The sequence below is a fragment of the Podarcis raffonei genome, chromosome 2 (assembly GCF_027172205.1).
Source record: "Podarcis raffonei isolate rPodRaf1 chromosome 2, rPodRaf1.pri, whole genome shotgun sequence".
Taxonomy (NCBI): domain Eukaryota; kingdom Metazoa; phylum Chordata; class Lepidosauria; order Squamata; family Lacertidae; genus Podarcis; species Podarcis raffonei.
Window position 1 is genome coordinate 36,739,760 of NC_070603.1, and position 27,456 is coordinate 36,767,215.

At 46.6% G+C, this 27,456-nt stretch overlaps 1 protein-coding gene across 1 annotated transcript in view; it reads right to left on the reverse strand.

Annotated features, from left to right (window-relative positions):
- Positions 1–27,456, reverse strand: part of RHBDF2 (rhomboid 5 homolog 2) — a 62,559-nt gene that overhangs the window by 3,439 nt on the left and 31,664 nt on the right. The window contains exons 2-17 of the mRNA XM_053376018.1: positions 20,853–21,011; positions 19,490–19,620; positions 17,993–18,185; positions 16,933–17,145; positions 15,197–15,325; positions 14,313–14,443; positions 13,594–13,800; positions 13,124–13,235; positions 11,709–11,783; positions 10,949–11,110; positions 9,966–10,072; positions 9,775–9,838; positions 7,923–8,017; positions 7,316–7,391; positions 7,012–7,112; positions 5,683–5,836 (exon numbers count right to left, since the gene is read on the reverse strand). Of these exons, the coding sequence (XP_053231993.1) occupies positions 5,683–5,836; positions 7,012–7,112; positions 7,316–7,391; positions 7,923–8,017; positions 9,775–9,838; positions 9,966–10,072; positions 10,949–11,110; positions 11,709–11,783; positions 13,124–13,235; positions 13,594–13,800; positions 14,313–14,443; positions 15,197–15,325; positions 16,933–17,145; positions 17,993–18,185; positions 19,490–19,620; positions 20,853–20,987 (2,085 nt within the window). The 5' untranslated portion in view covers positions 20,988–21,011. The remainder of the gene's footprint in view (positions 1–5,682; positions 5,837–7,011; positions 7,113–7,315; positions 7,392–7,922; positions 8,018–9,774; positions 9,839–9,965; positions 10,073–10,948; positions 11,111–11,708; positions 11,784–13,123; positions 13,236–13,593; positions 13,801–14,312; positions 14,444–15,196; positions 15,326–16,932; positions 17,146–17,992; positions 18,186–19,489; positions 19,621–20,852; positions 21,012–27,456) is intronic.

Genomic DNA, 27,456 nt, shown 5'->3' on the forward strand with positions numbered 1-27,456 from the left:
CTTGCCAGATATTTTGGCCTGCTGCTCCCATCAGTTCCAGCCAGCACAATGAAGTTGTCGTCCAAAACAACCAGAGGCCACTCAGTTGGCAAAGGATGGGCCAACCAGCCCCATGAAAGTCAGGCTATTGTGCTGGGATGCTAGAACTCAGCAAAGAGTGTGCAGCCCATCTTGGCTGATTGGAGCCCTTCAGAATGGCCTTAATTTCCTTGTGCCTTCCCCAAGTGCTGGATTAAAGGAGATGGGGGTCCTGCAGGAATGGAATACTCTATGCTCTCCTCTGCCTGCACTCAGGGATACAGACAATCAATCAATCAATCAATCAATCAATCAATCAATCAACCAACCACATGCAGAAGCAAGTCCTGTGGTTAGTATGCCCCATACATCCTGAGGGACATAGGTTAAGGCCAAGGCAATGTTTTCTGCAATTTTGTTCAAGAGCAGTAGCACTGCTTCATTTTGGCACCAAGCCCAGAATTCAGAAACCTGTGAATAACAGGATTTTGTAGTAGTAGCAGTAGCACTAAAACAACAATACTACGAGTTATAATGTCTCTATTTCAGCTGGGCTGGTTGTTTTGCGAGCATGTGGTTTTCGTTGTATCTGTTGTATTTTATAGAAGTTCTTAGCTGGCTTGAGGGTTCTAGTCAAAAAGCAGGATATATACTCCTCATGAAGATTGCCTCAAAACTAATGGGCAACATCTGGTGAGGACACAGAAGCTGGAGTAGAATGACAATGGCCAGTACAGCTCCTTGCCTAGAAGCAGAGTGAACTGAGTAAATTTCAATCATTTAGACCAGTGGCAGCATCCAGTTTTCCTAAGCACCAAGAGTTTGCGCCTTCTGTGCGCACAGAGTACTGGTAAAGGGGTGTGTGTGTGTGCTTAGCAGTTTAAAAAGTTTCATGCCGGGGAACTAGAGTTGTGCAAAGTGATTAACAATAACCTCTTCATGTTAGAATGCCATTCATTTTGACAACCAAATGAAGAGATAAGTTTAAGAAACTGAAGGTGAAAACACTCCATTTACCGTATTTTTCGCCCTATAGGACGCACCTAGCTTTTTTGGGGGGAAATCAAGGAAAAAAATTTTATTTCCCCCCCCCAGGTTTGCGCAGCCATCCCCAAGCTAGAAGAGTTAGATGGAGCGCTCCGTCTCCCTCTTCTGCCTTCAGGGACAGCCTCTCTAGGCTCCGTGGGGCAGCAGCTTGCCTCGTGTCCCCCAAGTTTGTGGGGCTGGCGGGGGGGAGAAGCAAGCTTGCTCCCCCCCCCCCAGCCTCCAGATCAGGTCCGGGAATAGCAGGGTGGCGGCGCTCCGCTACCCCGCTATCCCCCGAGCTTGTGGGGCTGGTGGGGGGGAGAAGCAAGCTTGCATCTCCCCCCCCCGCCAGCCTCCAGATCAGGTCCGGGAATAGCGGGGTGGCGGCGCTCCACTACCCCGCTATCCCCCGAGCTTGTGGGGCTGGTGGGGGGGAGAAGCAAGCTTGCTTCTCCCCCCCGCCAGCCTCCAGATCAGGTCCGGGAATAGCGGGGTGGCAGCGCTCCGCTACCCCGCTATCCCCCGAGCTTGTGGGGCTGGTGGGGGGGAGAAGCAAGCTTGCATCTCCCCCCCGCCAGCCTCCAGATCAGGTCCGGGAATAGCGGGGTGGCGGCGCTCCGCCACCCCGCTATCCCCCGAGGTTGTGGGGCTGGCAGGGGGGAGAAGCAGGTCGAGGAATAGCGGGGTGGCGGCGCTGCGCCTCCCCGCTGTGCCCCGAGCTTTTGGGCTGTGGACTGCTGTCCGCAAGCCTTGCGAGCCTGCGGGACCTCCCGCCGGGCTTGCAAGACTTGCGGATAGCTTCCTGAAGCCTGCATTCGCCCCATAGGACGCACACACATTTCCCCTTCATTTTTGGAGGGGAAAAAGTGCGTCCTATAGGGCGAAAAATACGGTACCTATAAAACGGTACCACATACGAAGACTGTAAATAGTCTGCATAATAAAGTATTATTTAAAAAACCAAAAAATGAACACCACACCGACAAGTAATGGTACCTCTTCAATTATATGGTAGTTTCCAGTTGGCAGATCATTCCTTTTTTAAAATATGAACTTAACAACATAGGGCAGCCCCTAAAACCACCAAGGGCTGCCATCCTTGGTGCAACCACCAAGTCACACAGGTTGCATTAGCTCATCCCAGTTTCCAGGCAAATGCCCTATCAAGGTGGGCCCCCCCAGGCTGGTGTGCCTAAGGATGGAATGAAGCTGCAATGCTTGAGAGTTATTTCAGAAGGAGAAGGCTCAGGAGCTTGCAGTGACTCAGCAGCCGGCTGCAGCCGCTGCCCCACAAGGCTGTAGGTGGAGAAGCTGCTGATGAGATCCAAGGGATTAGATGGGTGATCTCCTTTAGAGCCTGTCAGGACGTCAGATTAGCCACCTGCCTGTTCCATCAACTATAAAAGGCGGGGTGGGCACCCTCACGTGTGAACAAATAGGGCAGCCAGCATGTGCTGGTCCAGCACATGGAAACCAGACAGCTGCAATTGCTAAAGCATCACTTCGCTCCCACATCTGACTGAAGAGAATAAAACCAGGGAGGCTGTCCACAACAGCCAGCCAAAAAGAGGCACTGACACCTCACTGTCAGCATCTACCTTGCTGTAAGCTTCTTAGTTTCTCATATAATGGCCTTCTTTTTTTTTTGCCAGGAGAGCTGAATTGCGTACATACGTAGAATATCTATTTAAGTCTTTCTAATGAAATTACGTACAAGACAATATTCTTTTGTCACTTTGCAGGTGCAGAGGTTTCTGCCATCCCTCTTTCTTCCAAACAGGAAGTCTAAAGTTCTGATCCAAAGCACATTTATCTTCAAGTCAAGGTCCATTGGGATTATTTTTTTTTTTAAAAAAACACACACAAGCCCACAGTTGTAAGCTTCTTTCACCATCCTCTGGAGGATTAAAGTGCAATTAGTTCTCCAAAGGGTTGATAAGACACTAGACAGCTAAAGGCTAATTCACACTAATTTTTGAAGAGTCACCATCAGTGTTATTGCATAGATGACTCCCCCCACCCCACAACATCCATGCAAGTGTGTTGTGAAAGAGCTCTCAGAGTAGTATAAACACACACATATATATCCCTTGTGTATGGACAATGCCATTTGAATAGGCACTCAAACAATGAGTTTAGTCTTAGTATAGATAGCAGTGGCGGTGAATCTTTCCCATACCAAGGGTTACATTCCATAATGAACAACTTTCTGGGGGCCACATGCTGGGGTGGGTGGGGTCAGAGGCAAAACTAACTGGAGCCACATATATGATGTACAGTAGAGTACATTCTAGCTACAAACAGAAGGTCAGGCCTACACACATAAACACCCCTCTATCAACTGCGGGAGGCAGTGGAAGACAGGAGTGCCTGGTGTGCTCTGGTCCATGGGGTCACGAAGAGTCAAACACGTCTAAACGACTAAACAACAACAACATCCCATCCAGTCAAGCAAGGGGCATCACCACACATTCAAGTCAAAAGCACTCGTGGAGGGTTTGGAGCAGGGAAGTGGAAGGCTGTAGCCTGGAAGTTTCATGAGGGACACAACGAGGGGTCTTGAGGTTTACAAGCATCCCCTCTAGCCTGAGTTTTCCCAGCCTTGGTACACAGGAGCTGGTCACTGCCTGCAAGGGGAAGGCCCTTCCAGCTTGAACACCACACTGAGCCAGACCACCTTTGCTCCAGAGGAACATGACATTGGAGAGATGCTTTATTACCTGACATTGGTTTGAGAGACACTCTGAGAGCCCTTTGTGTTGAAGAGCATGCAAGAACACATACACACAAATCGCGTGGAAGGGAAATTTAAAGCTTGAGTAAAAGGATAGCTCCACCTTGCTGGCTGTAGCTGCTTATGACTCTCTGCAAAATCTCCTTTCTCATATCTTCAAGGAAACCAAAGCAGAGCTTCTTTTTGCTCTCACGTGCCTGGGCGATGTCAGGAGTCAGCTGGCAGCTGGCCAGCTGGCAGCTCACTCAGGGCCATGACATCACTCACCTGCAGTAACATCACCTTCACGTGGGCCGAGAGGAGCAGAGGAGGTGGGAGGATAGATCTAAGGGAAAGCAGCTCCTGAAATAATCCCTCCAAGGCGAGGGAACGCAACAGGAGGCCAATGTGCCAGATGCAGCTCACAGATTTCCCTTTTAAAACCCCATTAGCCAGTTTGCTCCACAGTAAGATTGACAATGGACCCAGATGTTTCCATGGCAGATGACAAAAGTCCACCTTCATTTCTAAGCAACAATTGTGGGGGCAGAGGGAGTGTGCAGGGTGTGTGTGCGCTTTGTCCAATATCCTGGTCCTGCCATGCACCACCAAGATCTTCCTGCATCAAGGATGAAGGCCTGAAGGGGGCATCTGAGCACGTTCAGATGAACACAACTTAAAAGTGTGCAGGATTTCCAAGCACATAGAGGTTTCCAACAGGGGGTTTCCTAGATAGAAGCCCTCTTTAGACCTTCACAAATCGATGCAAACGCTGGGGCAAGGCTTGCATGCACAACCCCACCGCTTCTTTGCGTTTTCTTTTCCAGGCATTCAAAGGGTTGTCAGGAGCAACTCGTCAGCCACCTATCAAAAATGAGTGCAGAAGAGGGCACTGACTCCATAATGGCCAAGAGAGCTATGGGGAGGCCTACTCAAATATGCTGAAATATCAAATGAAACAAGCCCTCTTGGGACTGCCCGTCTCCAGACATCAAGTGGGGAGTGTATATTTCAATGCTTGCCAATGCACAGGCCTTTCCCTCTGTACACAGAAAGCCAGAAACATGCCTGAAATCCTAGAGAGTCACTGTAGACAATACCAAGCTAGATGGACAAATGGTCTAACTCAGTAAAAGGCAGCTTCCTATGTCCAGTTTACTAAAATCACAATGGCATCGTATGGATCACACACACTGCTCATTATCAACCTCATTTCTGCACTGTCAGTTTCAGTGCTTGTTGTATAGAGGAAAGGCATTCTTGCCGGCTGCTCAGACTTATCGAACCCCCTTCCCTTTAAACATAGGGATGGGGGAAACCTGCAGCCTGCCAGATCTCAAGGGCCTCCAAATCCCCATCACCCCTAGACAGCATAGCAAATGGTCAGGGATGATGGGAGTTGTAGTCCTACCACATCTGCAGGGCTGCAGGCTTTAGGTCTTCCGGCACTTCTGATTCCATGGGCATGCCCAGTTCTGAATACAGCTGGGGCATTTTCTACTTAGGTTGTCACACACAAGAGGAAGTCACATGAAGACAAAATGCTGCTGTATGGAGTGCTCTCATTCAATTGGTCCAGCTGGCCCATGGGTAGGCAAACTAAGGCCAGATCTGGCCCAATCGCCTTCAAAATCTGGTCCGCGGACGGTCCGGGAATCAGCATGTTTTTACATGAGTAGAATGTGTGCTTTTATTTAAAATGCATCTCTGGGTTATTTGTGGGGCACAAGGTCTGAGGGACAGTGGACTGGCCCCCTGCTGAAAAAGTTTGTTGACCCCTGAGCTAGCCAGCCAGCCAGAGCCTGCTGATTTCTCCTTCTTGAGAGTGCATCCATAAGAACTGCTGCTCAGATAAGGAGTTCACTATTTAGTTACTCTCCAAAAAGGGGGTTTTAACCTCCCCACTGCATGAAGGTGGCACTTACCTCTGCTCTGTATGGAAGGAAGATGGCACTCGCCAGATTGCCTGTGATGCCACTGAGGATGTAAATGATGGAGATTCTATGCCAGCCTGCCAGCTTCTCCAAATCCCTGAGGACTGTCATCTGAAAAATCACCGACACCAGGCAGTGGATAACCCTACAGGGCAAAGACAGACGGATGCTTTGCATTTGAGCTCCTAGTTGGCATCGCAACAGCATTCCTTCCTCCGCTCTTATCTGAAAAACTCACAAGTAATGTCCGTCATGCTAAATGGGCCTTTGGCAATCTTGAATCAGTGGCTCATGTTCTCCTGTCCTGTCCCCTTTATAAAGATCTGGGGAATGAGATCATTACCCCACTCTTACCATCCCAGGCTGCCCATCTGAGGCCACATTGTTCTTTCTTTTATCAGATCAAAATGATCAGACAACAGCAAAGGTTGCTAGGTTTATCGAGGGTGCAATGAGATTAAGGGCCACTATCTGAACGATAATCTTGGTCATTTGATTGCCATTTTTACCCATTGCTGTCTTTTTTATTTTTATATATTGCTTGTTTTATGTTGCCATGGTCGTTGGCTAATGCGAATAAAGTTATCTATCTATCTATGGGCCTTTGGCAATTTGAGAAACATCCCTGGATTTGTGCAAGTGGTTGTGAAGTCAATATTCAAAAAGGGACAGTTTGCCAGGGCACGTTGCCAGGACTCAGTCACAGAATCAAAGGTCAAATTTAGAGGGTCGGGAAGGGGGCAAAGGCCCAAGGATAGGTTAGGCATCCTTGCAAGATAAAGTCCTGAGCAATAAACCCAAGACCATAAATCCAGGCCACAACCAGAATTGTCCCATTTAAACTGTCTGGGTGAGACTGACAGAAACAGGTGTGTCAGTTATAATAACAGAACAGGAATCCAGGAAGGATGCGGTGTCACAGAAACAAAGTTAGAAGGTGGAATGTCTCTAGAGCCTGAGATTCCTAATGCAAAAGAAATTCAGGCAGATTTCAATCTATTCCTTGCAGCTTGACAGGCAAGGCAGGGCCAAAGGCACCTGAAACCAGTGATCAGCTGGAGTGGTACACTGGGCAGAGTGTCTAACAAGGACTGGGGAGACCAGGGTTCAAATTCTTAATCATTCACAGCCACCATCTCTCTGCCTGACTGACCAACGCAGCAGAGTGCTGGGGAGAAAATAACTGCACAAGGTCTTGAAAAATGTGTGGAATATAAAAGCTTCAATGAAAAGGCTTTGACAGGCAAAACAAAAAACCAGCCACAGAGCCCAAAAGGCTCAGACCCAAGGCACTGCACTCCCCACAATCTTCTCACCTACCCTGCATGAAGAAATAAGGACAACCAGAGTCTATAAATCTGATCAGGACTCTCTGGGTTCCGAAACGGCAAGAGGCCACACACCTCATCCATGCAGTGTACCTGGGGGGAGGGGAGGGGAGAGAGAGAGAGCATTAAAGCATGTAGACAAATGGAACCCTCTGAACCCAGTTTTGCTGTGATGGAATTGATGCTCGTTCACCTTCTTACTGGACTTTCCTAGCATGTAAGTGGTCATATTAACTTCAAGCAGGGGCTGAACTTTAAGAGGATTTCCCACCTACAAACCCTGGGACATTACTTGCCTGTGAGCAGAGAGTTGCTTCTTCATGAAAGTAGCCATGCATGAATTCGCAGTACTCTCGAGTAGTGATCTGACAACTAGTACAAAGAGAGAGAAATGTCGTTATAGGGGTTTAGTTCCTGTGGAAAGTCTCAGTTAATATCCCCTTAACAATCCAAAGTAGACTGTTTGCTTTCCCTGCTCAGTCTCTCCTACACAGGCCATTATGCCACCCCCCCCCCACAGCAGCCTTTTTGGATTTACCACACCCCATGGCAGCCATTTTGTGACTGGTGCCCATGCCACTTCCTCAAAATTCCAAATCTACTCACTGGCCAAAAAACATTGGTGACTCCTAAGTTGAAATTATTTCTTCTTTTACCTACCTAAACCTAAGGAGCTAGATCTCAGGATTCTGACGATACAAGCTTTCTAAAAGCTCAGCTCTGGCGTTGCTGAGTGTCCTTTGTAATTCAGCATGTTAAGAAAGGATAATTTCCCTTAACTGACCTAGGATTGCTAAGGAAGCTGACTGGATCAAAGGCAAGTTCCTACCCAAATAAGAGAAGCAGGCAGGTCTGTGGCTGCTAACACCATCACTTAGGGCCGCATGAGACGTGAGTACTTACCTGCCTTTGGTTCCAAGACAGCATGGCCTTCCTTTGATGTCACAGTCTATATGTAACAACCCAGTGTGGTTACTTTTGGCCTGATCAGTACATATCTGTAAATAAAAGGTTTACAATTAGAATAAAAGGCTTTAAGTAAATCCATGTGTAATTTACCTTCAGCATACTTGCCAGTTTTATCATTTAACCACTACTGTCAGTTACTACAATGACCTACCAGGCGACAGACAGATTGGAACACAAACAAGAGGATATCCTAAACCAGAGATTAGGAGCCCATAAAGCATCCAATGATGCAGGGTTCCAATTCCCATCACCCCTGACAATGGGCTAGGTTGTCTGGGGCTGATGGGAGTTGGAGACTAACAACATTTGGTAGGGGGCAGAGGTTCTCCTGTCCCTGTCCTAAACCAACAGTCCTCTTAAAATTGTTTGCACATCTAGTATAAACTCAGGTTCAGGGATTCTAAGACCCCTAGCTATTTTCTCATGACTAGTCCTCCAGCCAGAGCACATTATTTTCCAACAGGCAATCACCAAGCGGAAAGATTTGCTAGGAGAAATTTGCTTATTTACTCATAAAATTGCTATGCCTCCCTTCATCTGAGGATCACAGGACAGTTTGCAATAGAAAAAACACCCCCCAAAAATGCATAACATAGCAACAAACAATACCGTCTACCAACAGTATTTAGTTTGGTGTGGGTTACAACAGAGAGGAATAAAAGAGGTTTGAGTAGTACCATTTCATCATCAACCAAACCAGGATTCAGCCATCATGAGTCATTAGTCAAGTGTGGGTGAGAACATGAGAACACCACAGTTTATCCTTCTAGCAGGTACTACCTAACTACAGTGAGTGTTTCTACCTTATCTTCTGTCCAAAATTTAATTGACAGCAACTAGGTGGAACATGTCCATGTATCTAGGGGTGTGAATCATGATATCACCAAGTCCTGGGCTGTGATTTTTTTAAAAAGCTTACTAGAGTCTATAATCCTACACACAGAAAGATTTAGGATCCATTTCACTGGAAGGCAGAAGGAAAATGGAAGAAGAGATTGGCGTTTGAGCGTGTGCATTTGCGTGTACAGTGGTACCTTGGGTTACAAAAACCTCGGGTTACAGACTCCGCTAACCCGGAAGTAGTACCTCGGGTTAAGAACTTTACATCAGGTTGAGAACAGAAATTGTGTGCCAGCAGCGCGGCGGCAATGGGAGGCCCTATTAGCTGAAGTGGTACCTCAGGTTAAGAACAGTTTCAGGTTAAAAATGGACTTCTGGAACAAATTAAGTTCGTAACCAGAGGTACCACTGTATGTGCACATGTAAATACATTCCTTAAAATACACACACACACACACACACACACACACAATGCACAGCTACAGCCTTCTTCCCTCTTCATCCACGTCTCCATGCATCTGGAAATAAAGGGGGAATCTCAAACCTCAAACCTTTGTCTTTCAGTAAGACCATCTCTGTTAAAGTTCAGCCTTGCATGCCATGCAAAAGACTAGCGTACCCAAGTCTTTCCTTGCTTGAGTTTGATGGACAGGGATGCATGCATGCAGCTGCATGCAGTATATGTCCAATGCCTTCCTCAGTGGACTGTCCCATTCGTAAGGCAGTCTCCATGAAGCAGCTTGGACTTTGCATTAGATAACATGGCAGTCATAAACAAATCACTTCTGTGTGTGTGTGTGTGTGTGTGGTGTGTGTGCGCCCCCCCCCCCCGCCCACACTCGGCAAAAGTTTCTAAAAGGGCATCCACCTCTGTTTGCACCGTACAAATATTTTGCAAGATAAATTTGTGCCAAACAATTTAAAGAAGGAAGGAAGGAATATTTACCGGCCACTTGGTGATGTCATCAGGCCAGATGTGTGGCAGATTTGAAGCAGGTTCCTCACAAGTCCTGTTGGGGGACAGATAGCCAACAAGTAATGAGGGGTTACCATACACAGCATCACCTCCCCCAGCTCCACTACAGCTCTAAACATATGTATCCCCTCTCTTCCCCCCCTCCACATGCCCCTTCTTACCTGGGATCCTGAGCGCACACAGCTCCTGAAATCCTCTTCCGACTGGAATTGTTGAGGTCAAAAGCTGGTGAATTATCCGGCCACTTTACAAAAGTAGCCAGTGTTTCCTATGCGCGAAACAAAGAAACGGCTTTCTAAATTTCTCTCTCACTCGTACATACATAATTAGTGCTCATTTCTCTCTCACACACTTTTATTTTTCAAAGGAGCAGAATCCCACCAGAGAGGCCTGCTCATACAAATGTTCCACTTGACACAGGAAATATTTTCTTAACGGCTGGGGACATCACTGAGAATGTGTTACCTCAGGCCTGCCTCCGCCAAAACATACCAATTATAAGACATAAAGGTAAAGGTAAAGGGACCCCTGACAGTTAGGTCCAGTCATGGACGATTCTGGGGTTGCGACGCTCATCTCACTTTACTGACCGAGGGAGCCGGCGTACAGCTTCCGGGTCATGTGGCCAGCATGACTAAGCCACTTCTGGCGAACCAGAGCAGCACACGGAAACACCATTTACCTTCCTGCCTGAGCGGTACCTATTTATCTACTTGCACTTCGTGCTTTCGAACTGCTAGGTTGGCAGGAGCAGGGACCGAGCAACAGGAGCATACCCCGTCGCGGGGATTTGAACCGCTGACCTTCTGATCGGCAAGCCCTAGGCTCTGTGGTTTAACCCACAGCGCCATTCTATGAACGGTTTTGTAAATCTGAAGCAATCATTAACTTCTCTGGGCTCTGGCTGGTCACATAAATTGCAATTTATCCAAAATGTGAGCAAACAATACTGATGGCAAAGGGGCATTTTCCTACTCAAGTAGTGCCCCTCTGCCTTATCATCCAGAGAACTGAGACCTCTCATGGCATGACAGATAAAGGCAACGTTAATGCAGGGCCATCAAGCCACAGATTGAAATATTATGCGAACGTTTAAAGGAGTTAGTTGCTGCTACCAGAGAAACCCTGACGCAATTTCACTCACTGAGCAGTCCACCTGCAGAGTCTGAACACAACCAGAGTTGTCATTCTGGACGCAGCAACCTGACTCGCGTTCTTGATCCCTCTCTTTCTGGATCAACTTCTCAATCTGTTGGTCCTTCCTCATGCAGGGAGAGTACTTGGCTCCCAGGTGGATCAAGTCAATCTGAAACGAAAAGGGGTGGCGGGGAGAGTCACAATGAAAAAGAAGTTTGGCAGACTAACTTCTCAACGCCAACGCTGCCACCCTGGCATCATGTCGGCCTCATCCATATACAGTGGTACCTTGGGTTAAGTACTTAATTAGTTCCGGAGGTCCGTTCTTAACCTGAAACTCTTCTTAACCTGAAGCACCACTTTAGCTAATGGGGCCTCCTGCTGCCACCGTGCTGCCAGAGCACAATTTCTGTTCTCACCCTGAAGCAAAGTTCTTAACCCGAGGTAATATTTCTGGGTTAGCGGAGTCTGTAACCTGAAGCGTATGTAACCCGAGGTACCACTGTATCAAGGCAAGCCAAAGTTATTCTAGGTCACTTTGCTCCTCCCTAGTAGCACACAGGAGAAACAATCCAACATCCCTGGTTTAGTGTTCTGTCCAAACCAGCAAATCATGCTTCATTTCACTCCAGACAAGCTACGGTCTAGTGTAAGGCAAGCTTTATGGGGGTGTGGATGATTCAAGGCACTCTGAAGAGCTGTACACTGAATTTCCTTTAAACAGCATGATCTCAACAAGGCAAACGAAACAGAAGCACAACATTTACCGAGCTTGGGCCAATCCAGAAGTTCTCTTGCTGCATGTACTTCACACTCTCATAGACGCCTTTGTTTCGCAGCACCTGTAGACACAGCAGAGAAATTCCCTGGCTAAGAGATGGGGCAAGCACCCAGAGACAAAGGACAGATCGGACTCTCCCCGCTCTGCCATCAGGGAAGGCAGGTGGGATTCCATGCCAAGCTAAAGGAGGCCTAACCCAAAACTTTAGCTGAACTGCATTTGTGACCACAGTGTCACACATCTGGCAGGATACATTCAATTCTTGCTTGTTTAATGTCAAGTTATTCTGTTTAGATATGCTGGTATTTCTAGTTGCAATTTTTTGCAAAGCTTTTGACTCCTAGATAGCCAGTTCACTCTACAGCAGTGATTCCCACTCTATGGGCAACTTGAAAATTGCTGAGGATCTTGGCAGACCACTTAAATGGTTTTTCTGCCTGTGGCAGCAATTGTAGTGCACAGTGCTAGGTGCTGTATGATTTTAATTGCTTCTTGTATTTCTTGCAGATCACATTTTATTGTGTTACAATTTGAATTTCATAGGGTTAAATCTGTAATACAATAAATTAAAAGAAGCAATGAAAACACAATCAAATATAAATATGAATACTGAATGTGATGGATGTGCCGTCTTTTGTCTTCAACCACAAATCCGCAGACACTTAGCCAACCACCTTAATGAAACTCACAGGCCATGTTTTATTTTGGGAGGGGGAGTCCAGAGAGCACTGCTATTTGTTTCTGCTTGATAGAGGGCTGCCTTGGTAGACTCTGGAAATGCCAGCCACTCCAAAATGTGCCAGCACTTGGCCTGTCGTTTGCAGCTAGTTTTAGAAAAACCATAACATCTGTGCTGAAAGCCCTACACTGGGAGCCATACAGTTTTGAGGTACAATCCACAGTGCTGTTTTTGACCTTTCAAGTCCTAAGAAGATTGGGTCCAGGGTATATTGCAGAATGCCACCAACTGCATGTGTGCTTGTCTAATACTTGGCTGGTAAAAGAGGCAGAGCACTCTAAGTGGTGACTCCTTCATTATGGATATACTTCCTTAAGAGGTCAATGTTATCTCAGATCTCAGACTCTTTATGGCAGGGGTGAGGACCTGGATCTGGCCAGTGGATCAGATTCTTAATTTTCCCAGCTGCCGCAGGCCAACATTGGTTGACTGGCAGCTGTCAACGTTCAACAAGGTCACTGTAACCACTAATCAATTGGTTTCCCACAAATGGAGAAAGTGAATCTCTTCAGCTGGACTAGGAACAGCCCTGCAGGATCACACCAAAGGCCCATCTAAATTATTTGCATTGTAGTGATCTGATGTTTTTAATTGTTATTAGCCACTCTGAGGCTTTTTAAAGGACAGTACTGTAGAATGCCATTCACATAGTTAAGACTCACCAATGCTGTTGTCAGATGCTGGGCAAAGCCAATGGGAGCAATCCCATAGGTGCAAATGATCAGAAGGGTGATGATGATATGGACGAAGGTGATCCAGTAGGTGAAGTAGGGTCTAGTCACGACATGGAAGAAAAAGTGGGAGAGGAGACAAGCACCACAGGCCATGGTTATTCCTAGAAGAGCTTTCATTAACAAAATACTCTTAGCAATGTACACCTTGAAGGACTTTGCCTGAGACGTGCAAAGACACATCTAATCTGACATACAGAACTGAAGGAATGCACAGCAGCTAGGAACCAATGAGGTGATGCAGTTATGTTCCTTGTCATTTAAAAAAAGAAAAAAGGAACCACTGTGGAACCAGGAGGGTTTTTGCAAGATGGTCAAAGCCTTGTTCAGACTCCTGCAAGCAGATGATGGGTTATAGTGACGGCGGCAGCATGCTTTAAGTGAGCAAGTCATGCTCTCACCTGTGGCTGTCCGTGAGCTCCAGCTGGGAGCGCACCATGCTGCTGATGCTCCGCCGATACGTCCTGTTCAGCCACTTGCCCACCACTCCCAGCCCGTAGTATCGCTTCTTGCGGTCGAAGGCAAAGTGTTTCACCCGGGAAGCAATCCGCTTTCCCCGTTTTGGACCAGCTGCCACCGCTGGCAGACCCCGAGAAGGTCCTGCCCGCCTGAAAGAGAAGAAAGGGCTTATGTGATTTGAAGTACGGAAGCAGCACAGATGCCCAAACTGAACCATTCCTGAATACCAATGATTTAAAATGCTTCTGTCCCCACCACTGCCCCCCATAAATATAGAGGGTGGGTTTCTTCTCCTGTATTTTAGGAGAGCACCCATTTGCTCAGGCATCAAATGTGGTTTTGTTTTGCCTCCCCTACATCCCCATTCCCATCCCCCAGATCTTTCTTTTTGGGGGGGTTGCTGTTTCTGATATGACAAAGCAGGCACCAGGCAAGCCTCTTTGGCAAGAGGATTCCACAATCAGGGGGGCCACCTCCAAAGAGGCAGTTTCTTGGCTAGCCAACCATCGCACTGTAGGCATTGAGGATAAATGTTTGCCTTCACTTCCATGCAATGCTGCTGGTGGCAATCTCTTAGATATGGCTACAGGCTGAAGAGACTTGCAGAAATGCATTGCTATGAAGATCTTGGGGCCGTTCTGAAGCGGAACCCAAGACTTACTGAAATGGCTGCTCAGCATCAGGTGACTTGCCATCCTCTGGCTGAGGAAGCCCTCGGAAGTAAGTGGCAGAGAGCGGTGGGGACTCAAACACATCATCTGGCATGGAGCACAACTCATCATGAGCGTCAACCTGCAAGAAAGAGATACAGAAATGTTGGGTTATATCCAACACTGCTTCTATCAGAACAACAGACTTCTGCTTGTGCAATGGAACTTTCCCCCTCCTCTACTTCTCCCTGAAGCCCCCGCTCCCCACACATCCTCAAAATCTGTTCCAGAGGGTTGGAGGAGCTTCCAGAGCAGATTTTGAGGGGAGATGGGGAAGTCTCACTGGAAACAACCCTCTGCTTGTCATTGTCTAGTTGGCAAGAACAAGACTCAGTCTTGTTAAATGACCGACATAGTTGCCCAACTTTATGAGAGCCACTGGAACAATGCTAGCTGCAGCACCATTGCAGGCAGTTACAGGAAACAACATGCACACGTTCCAGACATTGGTCAATTAAGTCCATCTTAACAGATGATGGGAAGATTTGTGGCTAACAACAACACATGGATCAATTGCTTAAATGTTGCATTATTTTAGCTGGCTGGTTTCAGTGAATGCACTGTGGCTGCTCCATGGGGAAAAAGCAGTACATGAATATGAAAGAAGAAAACAGCTTCGGCATCCCATTAGGCAAGAGGGGAGGGATGGGAGCGGGGATTCAGTAAAGCTAAGATCCTCCTACAGCCAACAGAGGGGCTTCATTGAGAAATGGTCGCAGTTCTTTCCCCATGAGAGATTATGGTGGTGGTGGTAGTCCTGAGACATCATCAAAGCGGGGGTGGGGGGTGTGTCTTGGGAAGGGGTGGAGCAGGGAGGCCATGGAACCATGCTTGCCTTGCTGAAGAACGAGGAGTCAAACGTATCCATGCCATCTACCACATCCTCATCCATGAAGCTGGGATACATAAAGCTCTGCTTGTTGCACCTCCGCTTCGGTGCTGAGGGCTCCAGAACCGAACGTCCCTTTTCAGAGAAATCAAATTGGAACAGTGAGTGAGCAAGTTCGAAACACTTTCTATTAATAGTCAAGAGGTCCTGGTGTTCGTTACTGGGGTGCTGCCCTTTTGAAGATGGAAAGGGCAAGGTGAAGAGTTCACGTCGAGACTCTTGAACCTACAAATATGGGTTAACTGAGAACGACACACAAGAGCAACACAGCTACACCAGCATCCTGTTCAGCCAGACTGTTGGGATACAAGCCAATTGCACAAATATCAGGAGGGTAGCTTTGCACAGAGAAAAACCAAGCACTAATACTGAATGGTTTCCAAGGCGGTTGTTCTCAGTCCTAGCCTGCCTCACTTCCTCTGAGCCATACAACAGCATCATCTGGTGGTTCTTCTGATTTATTATCTTCTTATGGATGGTTTGTAAACTGCTTTTTCAATGTTTGTGTATGGGGGGGGGGAGAGGGGAAATGCTTCAAATAAGCAAATAAAATTAATTAATTAATGGCTCATGTTGGCAGATCACGGGATTATGTCACAATCCATAGCTGTGCGTCTGTCAGGATTTCCAATGCTTCTAAAAGGTTGATTGAAAGCAAGAGTGTTTTGAAAAGATCCACCAGTCTGACACTAAAAACAGCACAGAAGAGCAGCAGCAGCAGCAACAACAACCAACTTACTTTTGAAAGTTCAGAATCAAAAGGCATTGGCATCCCATGCCATCTGGAGTAGTCTATTTAAGTTCTGAATTTAAAAGTTGAAAAAAGGGCTTGGAGATGCCAAGCAATGCGCCCACCCCAAGGATTAACAGTGCAATCCTAATCATGTCTACTCAGAAGTAAGTCAAACTGAATTTAATGGGGCTTACTTCTAGGGAAGCAGGGTTAATTCCAGCCTTAGAGTCTAATGCTTCTCTGTGCACAAGCAGAATGGATTTATCTTTGCACTTTGGGCTTCCCCTCATGCTCTCAAATATCTGCTCTGAAGGGTTGAAATTATAACAACTATTTAAAAAGAAAAAGGGAGCTCCATTGTCTGAGTGGAAGTGCAGTTGCACAACACTGGATTCTGCCCAACGATCACTGGCTCTCGGGGTCTCACTGAAATTAGGATTTGGTATCAATTTAGCACATTTTGCCAGCTAAATGTACAGTATTATCAATGACCTTGTTTGCGAAGTAGGAGCTTGTGTTGATCCTACAAAACAAGTTTTTCTTTTCTGCTCACGGTGATTACTATGATACCATTCTACCCTTTAAAAAGCATGTGTTGGGGTGGGCCTACGACATACTTTCATATGGACATATATCATATTTTATTCCACACCACACACAAAAAAGCCCAACCCACTCAAAAAACTTTATCCCGCATGGAGCTTCACAGCCATGATATCAGAAGGAATAAGATTACTTGGAAAGAACTGGAGAATACTAGGATTTCTCTTTATTTCGTTTTTCACCCAAATTGAAACTTCTGAAGAAGGACAACACAAACTCCCCGTGTTTTCAGATATCTGGTTGTACTGTTGCTGAGAAGAGGGGTAAGGAAGCAGCACCCACACACACAAAAAGCATCTTCTACAGCAGTAAAGAAAGAGGAGTGGAACAAAACAAAACAACTCACTCTGATTATAGCTGCAGCTGCCTTGAAACTCATATGGGCCACCGATTCCCTCTTCCTGCGGGGAAGGCGGCCGTAGCCGGACCGTACGCTGCCAAACGATGTCAAGGACATGACGCCAGGGGTCACTGGGGCCAGGGCAGGGTGTGGAGTGCGTGGGCGATCCATCTCATCCGGGTGCCGGAAGGGACGGCCTCGGGCCAGGGGATCAACAATCTGAAAGACCAAACAAGAGCCCAAATGGCTGCCATTATCCATTATCCTCCATGTAGCAGCCTTGTGACTTGCCTCACCTCTGTCCAGTATTATCTGAAGGAGCGTCTCCAACCCCATCATTCTGCCCGGACACTGAGGTCCAGCACTGAGGGCCTTCTGGCAGTCCCCTCACTGCGAGAAGCCGAGTTACAGGGAACCAGGAAGAGGGCCTTCTCGGTAGTGGCACCCGCCCTGTGGAACGCCCTCCCACCAGATGTCAAAGAGAACAGCAACTACCAGATTTTAGAAGACATCTGAAGGCAGCCCTGTTTAGGGAAGCTTTTAATGTTTGATGCATTACTGTATTTTAATATTTTGTTGGAAGCTGCCCACAGTGGCTGGGGAAATCCAGCCAGATGGGCGGGGTATGTATGCATGTATAAATAAATAAATAAATAAATAATATATTATTATTATTATTATTATTATTATTATTATTATTATTATTATCACCACCACCACCTACCTCCACAACTAATATACAACTAAACAAACAAAGGAAGGAAGGCTGCTGGAGAATTTAGCCTTGTATTTCTGTCTCCTCTGATGGGCAGTGGCGTTGCAGCATCTTAGGCAGAGGTCTTTCAACATCACCTCTTACTTGGTCCTTTCAAGAGGACATGCCATGCATGGAACCTGGGACCTCCTTCATGCAAGGCACATGCTCTACCAGCCCTCCTCCAGCAAGCACTATATCCAAATTGGGATCTAAATCCAGCTCCGCTCCCACAAGCAAATCCAGGAGTAGCTGATCCATTTGTGCTCTGAAGCACAAGGCAACCAGCTCCACCACCAAGGGGTGACCAACCTTGGGCATTTTCTGTGGCTTTGGAGACTCTGTGCCTTGGAAGGAAGGCACTTCCTGGCTGGGCAGCTCCATTTCTCGGTAGGCAGGTTTGAGCTTCCCATACCGCAGGCTGCAGTGCTGCAGGCTTTTGCGCTGCCAATGCTGCCGCTTTCCGTCACAGTCGCTGCTGACTCCAAACCACTGAGCTGCTCCCCTGGGTGTAGGAAACAGAAAAAGGACAACACACATGAAGAAGCCCAGCAAAGTAGCCCAGGTTAACATTGCCTGGAAGACGCCAACAGCCTGCACCCAGTCTAACAAGATCTTTCCTCCAGAAACTCTCCACCCTTGCCTTCCAAAATGGCTGCCCTCTGGGAGGGTTTCCGCATGGCAGCGACTCTGGGGGAGAGATGGCTTCTTATTCCTCAGAAACCAAACCAGCTAACCTGTGGCTTGACACATAAATATCCACGTTGCGATGCCCCATGAACCTGCACTGCTTTTGTCCCCTTCCCCAATGACATGCTCCAGTGCAGGGTTTCCCAAACTTGGGTCTCCAGCTGTTTTTGGACTACATTTCCCATCATCCCTGACCACTGGTCCTGCTAGCTACGGATGATGGGAGTTGTAGTCCAAAAACATCAGGAAACCCAAATTTAGGAAACATTGCCTGAGTGGCAATCCTCCCCACTTCTGCAAAAGCTTTCAGCATACACACACTGCCTCATTTAAAAAGTCTACTGTGAGAAGAGCATCAGTTGTATTATCAGCAACCTGTCTTTTTCTAGCAAGTGCACACCACAGGAACATACATACACTGCAGGGAGTCATAACTGATTCCCAACACATAGGCTTATATTTATGGCTTGTACATAAGATGGAAAGAGCGGGGAAATGACATTTGTCTGTCTCATTTTATGCAGTACAGTGGTACCTCGGGTTAAGTACTTAATTTGTTCCGGAGGTCCGTTCTTAACCTGAAACTGTTCTTAACCTGAAGCACCACTTTAGCTAATGGGGCCTGCTGCTGTCGCCGGGCCGCCGGAGCATGATTTCTGTTCTCATCCTGAAGCAAAGTTCTTAACCCGAGGTACTATTTCTTGGTTAATGGAGACTGTAACCTCAAGCGCACGTAACCTCAAGCGTATGTAACCCAAGGTACCACTGTATAAGGAGGTATGGACAAAATACTTAAAATGCATCTGCTTCCACTTTCCTTGTGTGAAGCAGATCTCAAGTCTTCTGAACAAAGCAAGGCCCAAAAGCAACACCTTATTTTGAAGCATTCTTCTTGTCAAAATAATTATCACCATGAGCAAAATTTTGGAGTCCACAACATGGCCTGTTGTGAAAGCTCATGATTATCTCAGTACAGACTCTGCCTTCAAAGTAAGGGACAAGAGAACCAAGAACGCCAAGCAGTAACTCTGCTCAATGCCTTCAAAGGTAAGGAAAAAAACACCTTTCATGGCCATCACCCCCACCCAACCCAAAATGGCGGCCTAGGCATCTCCTTACTTGCGAATACTGTGGGACAGTGAAGTTTGCCTGTGCAAGCCAGGATGTCTTTCAAAGTTGCTGTCCTGCCGTTTCATCCTGGACTCTTGGAGGCTCACACTCTTCTGATAAACTGGGTTCTTCTTCAGAGGCTAGAAGAAATGTTAAAGTCAAAGAAAGATTGTAAGGAAGATATGATTCAGACACAGAACACCCAACTGATGAATGGGCAATATCCTGAGGTCTGTCCTTGTTATGCAGCTCCCATAACTACAAATCACACTCCTCAACCAGGGAGGGAGAAAACCAGAAGAATCTTCTTGACTACAATTGTACCTTGGAATCCAAACACTTTGGCACTCAAAACGTTTTGGCTCCTGAGCGCCGCAAACCTGGAAGTGAGTGTTCTGGTTTGCGAACGTTCTTTTGGAACCCGAATGTCCGGCGCAGCTTCCAAACGTTTTGAAGTTGAACAGCCTTCTGGAACGGATTCTGTTCAGCTTCCAAAGTACCACTGTACTTGGATAGGGAGCCTGGATAGGTGGCCAGGATAGTGCTAGATGCATACAGGTATGTAGGTATGGAGGCAGGGCGTTATGTGAAATCACACATCTATGTGGAGCATCATGCATGTTTGATTACAAAGCTTCACTTTTTATGCAGTTTACAACTGGGGGGGCTGTGGACGAGAGAGAAAGAAATGGACTTAAGGTATGGCTGAAGGTTCTACACTATTAGTAACATTCAGGAAGTGTCTTGATTGAATATTTGGAGTAAAAAAGAAATTTGCTGGAACTTAGGGCAAAGCAGGGCTCATGAAGGATGTCTGCTCCTCACTGATTCAGGAAGGGACTCTTATTTTCCCCTACCTCAAAGGTGCTGTGAGTGTAAGCGAGAATATCTGGGGCTCAAACACAGCATGGTGTGAAGGTGCATTTTTAAGAAAACTCAACTGGCCAGTAATCTCTGACAGTTATTTGTTTTGGGGAAGGATGTTCCTCCCCAAGTCATAATGTGTATCCATAAAATGCAAGAGCTATACCTGAACCCCATGGGTCCATTTAGTCCCAGTCCCCAAAAGAGAGGGGTCTTTCCACATGCCTGAGGTGGCACACAATCTTTTTTGAGCTTCCAGAAAAGGCAGTCTAGATTTCTACATAGAAGCCACAAAGGATGCTTCTCTAAGTGCCAATGCACTGGTTAAATATCCATGGTCACATTGCAGCTTGTGACAGCACATGGGCAAAAGCAATTTGGCAGGTGTGGCGGAATCAGATTTAACTTCAAGATCCTGACAGCAACTAACAGACACCTCTCCATCTCAAGTAACCATAGACATGAAACAGGCCCGTAAGCATTTAGGGAAAACTGTAGTCAGACATACCACTGTTTGGCTGTTCACATCCTCGGCTGCTTCCACGGGTGGAATTGTGATGGACAGGTTTGGGGGCTTCTTGCTCTGTAGGCGACTGCTGCTGGTACTGGAGCGCCTGGTCCCATTCTTGTCACTGTCCGCCATGTTGAATTGGATTATTTAGTCAGCCTGATAGGAGGGGAAAGAAACAGGAGTCAGGGTCCTACAGAACTCCTGGGCTGAAGCCCAAAAGAAGAAGCACAAGAAGCTGCCTTATACAGAGTCCGACCTTTCTCAGTATTGTCTGCAGTAACTAGCAGTGGCTCTCCAGGGCTTCAGGCAGGATCCTTCCCGGCTCTCACTGGAGATGCCAGGGATTAAACCTGTGAGGACCTTCTGCAAGCAAAGTGGAAAAACTGCTTCCTCTAATTTTTTCTTTTAAAGGCGGATTAAATATTGAGGCTATCAAGGGGACCACTCTGTCTTATGTCTACTTTCATGGTTTATCAGAACCTCTAAAGAGCTGCATACTATTGTTGCTTAAGAAGGGACAGAAAACTTGGTACGCATCCAGGACCAATGCAGGAACACATGAGTCAGTGGGAGAACTCCAGCTCAGCTGCATATCAATATTTATTATCAATTCATTGGTACCATGCCTTCGTAAACACCCAGTAATACAACAACAAAGAGGCAACAAATAGGGATAGTGTCCATGTTGGATACAGTGCCACAGCTGGTAGGTAAAGGTAAAGGGAACCCTGACCATTAGGTCCAGTTGTGACTGATTCTGGGGTTGCGGTGCTCATCTCGCTGTATTGGCCGAGGGAGCCAGCGTACAGCTTCCGGGTCATGTGGTTAGCATGACTAAGCCGCTTCTGGCGAACCAGAGCAGCACACGGAAACACCGTTTACCTTCCCACCAGAGTGGTACCTATTTATCTACTTGCACTTTGACGTGCTTTCGAACTGCTAGGTTGGCAGGAGCAGGGACCGAGCAACGGGAGCTCACCCCGTCACGGGGATTTGAACTGCCGACCTTCTGATCGGCAAGTCCTAGGCTCTGTGGTTTAAGCCACAGCACCAGGCTGAATTCCATTTTCAGGAAAACTGTTTCTGTCATGATGGGAACAAGTAGGCCATGTCCTCTCTTATTGGCTTTGTAGTGCCACCCCCTTGACACACACACACATTCTCTCTTATAACTAGCAAAATTAGACCCATGCACAATAAATGTTGCAGGATAACTTATGTGAAACAAGAAAAGGCATGTGAAGTTCATCAGTCAGTGGCATGCATTTGCAGAAGAGGCTTTGCAGATTTGTTTCTCTTGTAAAATTTAATTGCCTGGATGTAGAATTTTCCCAGTTTTTGGGGGAGGGTGACATTAGCATGGAGGATACACGTGGCCCTAGCCACAATAATACACAAGACCTAGCCATAACGTTTGGTGTTAGTATGCGCCGTGTTTCTTTTTTATTAGTGCTTTTGGGCTTGAAAGCCACGCCTCCAGGTTCCCCTCTGCCCCTGTAGGGATTAGATCTCCATTTGTACAGAGTACATTGGAATTTCCCCAGCTTCCAAGCCAGATGGGGCTGCATTGCATCACCACATGAAACCCCATGGGCAAAAACAATCAACATTCTTCCTGTCGCCAAGCCCAGGGTAGGCACCATTTGCCTGAATACCTTAAGAACTGGTGCTATTTCCCAATCAGCCTAAGTGTGTTACACAAGGGAGCCCCTAGCGCCTTCTTTAATAATCCTGGCTTTATTCAGGATGGCCAATGATCTCATCCTCTGCAGGTGCAAGGCAGAACATACAGCCAATGCCGGCAGTCACATTAACAAGGGGCTTCCCACACAACAAGATGGGAAGACTCTGGATGGGATTAATGCTGCAGAGTGGGTCAAGCCAGGGTTAACGATCCAGCTCAGTGGTCTCACCCACTCTGCGATTGAAGCTATGTAGGTTAGGCTGTCTAAGCCCAGAGATCGGTCAACACTAGCATGAGAAGGGTTAACGCCTCCAGACAGGTAGCAAAAGGAGGCAACACACAAAAGTGACAACATCTTATTGGTACAAAGTAGATGGTGATCCAGCTATTGTAGGTTTCAGGTCAGTGATCTCTCTCTAAAGCTCCATTCCATTCAAACATCCTAACCAAATCAACTATTGTTTGGAGTTAACCAGAATTTAAAAACACCCAGCATGCCATGGTTTGAGCTACCAAATATACAAGTAAGCAAACCATGGTTTAGAGCTGCTTGGTTTGCTTTATGTTTGCTATGACCACCATCCCTCAACCAGCAAATGCCCTGCTATTTCAGAAGCATTCTAAAAAAACCAATTTCTCACTGGTCAGTGTGCTGTTCCTTTCTCCAGGATTAACCTCCCCAAAATTCATAGATGCCTCCAGCTGTCTGCATTTGTGCCTTCAATATTTCACCTTTATGAAACTCCCGTGCATCTTGGATGTTCAATTCCTGACACTAGGGGTAAGGTTTTTCAGATATGCCATATGGACACAGCAAGCAGGAGGCAAGGCAGAGGAGATCTCTTGAGCTGAAAGCTTAAGCAATAGGAAAACATACTCTAAAAGTCCCTTTCACACTCCAAAGTCGAAAGTACCGTATTTTTTGCTCTATAAGAAGAAGAAGAAGAAAAAGAGTTTGGATTTGATATCCCGCCTTTCACTCCCCTTCAGGAGTCTCAAAGCGGATAACATTCTCCTTTCCCTTCCTCCCCCACAACAAACACTCTGTGAGGTGAGTGGGGCTGAGAGACTTCAAAGAAGTGTGACTGGCCCAAGGTCACCCAGCAGCTGCATGTGGAGGAGCGGAGACGCGAACCCGGTTCCCCAGATTACGTGACTACCGCTCTTAACCACTACACCACACTGGCTCATTTTTTCCCTCCTAAAAAGTAAGGGGGAGTGTGTGTGCGTCTTATGGAGCGAATGCAGGCTGCACAGCTATACCAGAAGCCAGAACAGCAAGAGGGATTGCTGCTTTCACTGCGCAGCGATCCCTCTTGCTGTTTTGGCTTCTGAGATTCAGAATATTTTTTTTCTTGTTTTCCTCCTCCAAAAACTAGGTGCGTCTTGTGGTCTGGTGCGTCTTATAAAGCGAAAAATACGGTATATTATATTTCCTCCAGACATGGAAAGTTCATCTCAAATGCATTGATAATGAAATAAATAGCCACAAGGTGGCGGCAGCACACTTTCAAAGCTTTCTCAGCTAGCCTACAAACAAACCGCAGTCTTTACTGTGTGGGTATAGAAGGAAAAAAATGGTAAACAGTGAAGCTAAAAGGCCACAGAATACAAGACATACAGTCTGTGACATTTCTACTCAAAGTTCAAAAGCACACTGACCATTCACAACAGCCATAATGGTCACTGCACTTCTCTTGTATACAGCTAAACGTTACATGGAAATGTCACAGGCATTTCATGACCTTTTGGCCCAACTCTGTACCCTTTTCTCCTCCACGTTCATACTCATGGGAAGCCATCTCTCTCTGCCAACCCAGGATATAGCCAACTTCAAAAATCTCACAAGGTGAGCCCACAAAACCTCATGACACCAATAAATCTGCTAAGTATTTTTTAAGATGCTGTACAACTCTCCTGACAGTTTTTTGTTTCTTGCTGCAAGAGGCTATTTATTCCATTGTTACTTATTAAATTTCTATACCACCCTTCAACCAAAGTTTGCAGGCTGGTTTGCAAATAAAAAGCATAAGCCTATCCCATATTTCATGCTCCCTCTTCCACTACATCCCATCCTCAAATTAATTCAGCTTCAGGCTAAAACAACTCTGAAAGTCCAGTCTACATCCAGTAGCAATGTCACACAGGAACCAGTGTTAGATAGTGAGATAGGGAAGCTAGGAGCTAAATGGCACCTTTAAAACAGGCTATGGGCACAACAACGGAAAGTCTATAACAAGAATACAAAGGTGGAAATGAACTGCAGCTAAAATGTTATGTTCATTTTTCACATGGTCCTTCCCTTGTTCATCCCCCCCCCCAATATTCTTAAGAGAGTCTCTTCTCCAGTCTTCAGAGTAGCTGGAAGTGGGGAGGCAGAATTAGGTCCTCCTTTCCTTCCACTCTGCAGTTTTAATCTTGAAATGTTAGGCGAACTATTGTGCCCAGAGTTCAGAAACTGCTCGTGCTAATGAAATTCCCTGTCGCAAAATATGCCTAGAACAATGGGAGTTTTGAACGCGGACAGGAACAGCCCTCCCTCCAGATGCTGCACCAGAGACTTCTTGTCCCTTGAACCAGCTCTCTAGCAGCAGTGGAGGAACCACCGGCCAAAGAGCCAAATGTGGTTGCTCCAGCTAACCCTTGGGACTCTCTCTAGACCACACTCCTTAACCCAGGCCACACTCCTCACCATCCCTTGCCCATGTCTCCCTTAAGTGCTTTTACCAGGCTGGAAGGTATCTGAGCTGTAATGCAGTTTCTAGCTTGCATTGAAGGGGGTATGTGTGTTCAAACCTATGGCACTTGTGCAGCTGGAATGTAACCTGCTGCACAAAAGGGAAGAGTCACATCCATTGCTCCAGCCATGGAGGAATGTTGCCCTCAGGGTGGAAAGGATTCCCAGCTGTTGATTCACAGTATGCAGGCTTTAAAACTATTCTTTTACCTGGGCGCTGCTGTTTTCAGTTAATTCTAACATAATTGTTATTTAACAAATTTCTGAATATTTTACTTTACGCTGCCCTAACAACTTATTCGAAGGGTGAGGTATAAATACTGACAGAAAGAAAATAAAAGAAAGACTGTGGCTATCTTGCAATAAGATTCCCCTTATGTTCCGAGGCTTGGAAAGAGCAGCAGCTTCTGTAGCAAAGTATCCCACCGGGAGCACATTACAGATACCCCCATATATTTCAAGGGAGATGATGAGACCATAAATGTTTAAGGAGGTCCCTCTCAGCAAGAAGAGCACCGTAATCAATAACCCAGGACCAGAAGCATCCAGGGGGAATGAGCATCCTATCCGGCAATTCTCAAAAGTGCTTGAGTGGGCAAGCAAAGAGAGCTCATGTCAATGGTGCACCGAGGGAACTGGCGCCTCAAGCTGCTTATGTCATCCATAATATGCTTTATAGCCAGAGCCATCTCCGAACTTCAAGGGGAAAGGAAATGTTTATAGTCCATTCAACCCACATAACGGGAAAGCAGAATCAGCAAACAACAGAGGTCTTTGGGGCTGATGGAAGAGGCACAACTGCCATACAAACAGCCATGCAGACAGTCTTTCCAGGAGTTTTGTGTCAACAATCCCGCGTACAGTCATGCTTTGCCTTCCACCTTCATCATCTCCCCGAATAGAAATGCAGTACAGACAAAACTCCAACGATGCTCAAGTTGGCTCTAAGGGCCACTTCTGCATGCAGCGCTTATTCTGAGGATTGGAAGTGCTCCTGCAGCATTTCAAATGCACCGTACTCCAGCTCCTACTAGTTATCTACATTCACCTGGTTGATGCCGCTGAACAAGTGCAGAGAACCAGGTGCAAGTCTACGTGGCTGGCAGAGGAGGAGGAGTGTTGTTGTTTCCCCAGGGCTTTCCCTGTCTTTTGAGTGTTAACAGCTGGTTGTTGGAAGCATCCCTTTCCTTATAGGAGTCCCTCAGGTGGCACAATGGGTCAGTGCATCTGGCTGTTAACCAAAAGGTTGGTGGTTCGAGCCCACCCAAAGACAGCTGTGGGTAGGATTCCTGCATTGCAGGGGGCTGGACTAGAGGACCTTCAGGGTCCCTTCCAACTCTACACTTCTATATGATTCTATAACCATACATGCTCTTGTACACATATGTTCATGTCATATGAAAGGCATGATGTTAGATAGGTCATCAATCTCAGCGACTTTGGTATTAAAGCAAAAACCCAAGAATTTCTATGCATCACTTTCACGAGTTAACTCTTAATTTCCTTCACGGCGCATGAGGCTTTAAGTCAGGCTGAGCAAAGCGGCATAGTTTACCCTTTCATTCTCTCAGAAAGTGTATGACACCAAAAGACAGAGAGTAAGAAAGAAAGAGAGACTGGCTGAGATTGTGCAAGGACAACCCCAAGCCCAGCTCTCAGCATTGTCTTAAGAGATTTTCCATGATGCAACTGAGTCATCAGGAGAGGATCAGCTTCCCTTTCCACTTCAATCCAACCTCCTTCCTAGAACTACTAGCAAATTAGCAAGAGTCCTCACTTCCAAAGGCACAATCCCCTGACTCATAAGCTACTGGGAAAAGGCAGTCGAGATCCTAGATGGACCCAAACTTTCTTATTAAAACAATAACAATGCACCACCAAACAGCAACAATATTTGTATAACCAAGGCATATTTGTGTAACCAAGGAAGTATCATTAGCAATAGTGGCAGGTGCTATTTAGCTATAATGGTGGTCGCTTACATACTTTTCAACGGATGACTGCAACTATGTGGAGAGCCTGTTACCTATTGTATCCACACAGTCAGCAATGTACCACATCTAGGCAAGCAACCAATCAGGAATGTGTGAGGAGGTATTTTATGAGATAGAATTTGTCTCAGGGTACAGTGAGATGCCTGTCGAACGGATAGACAATCTGATTCTGAAGTTGTCCTTCGA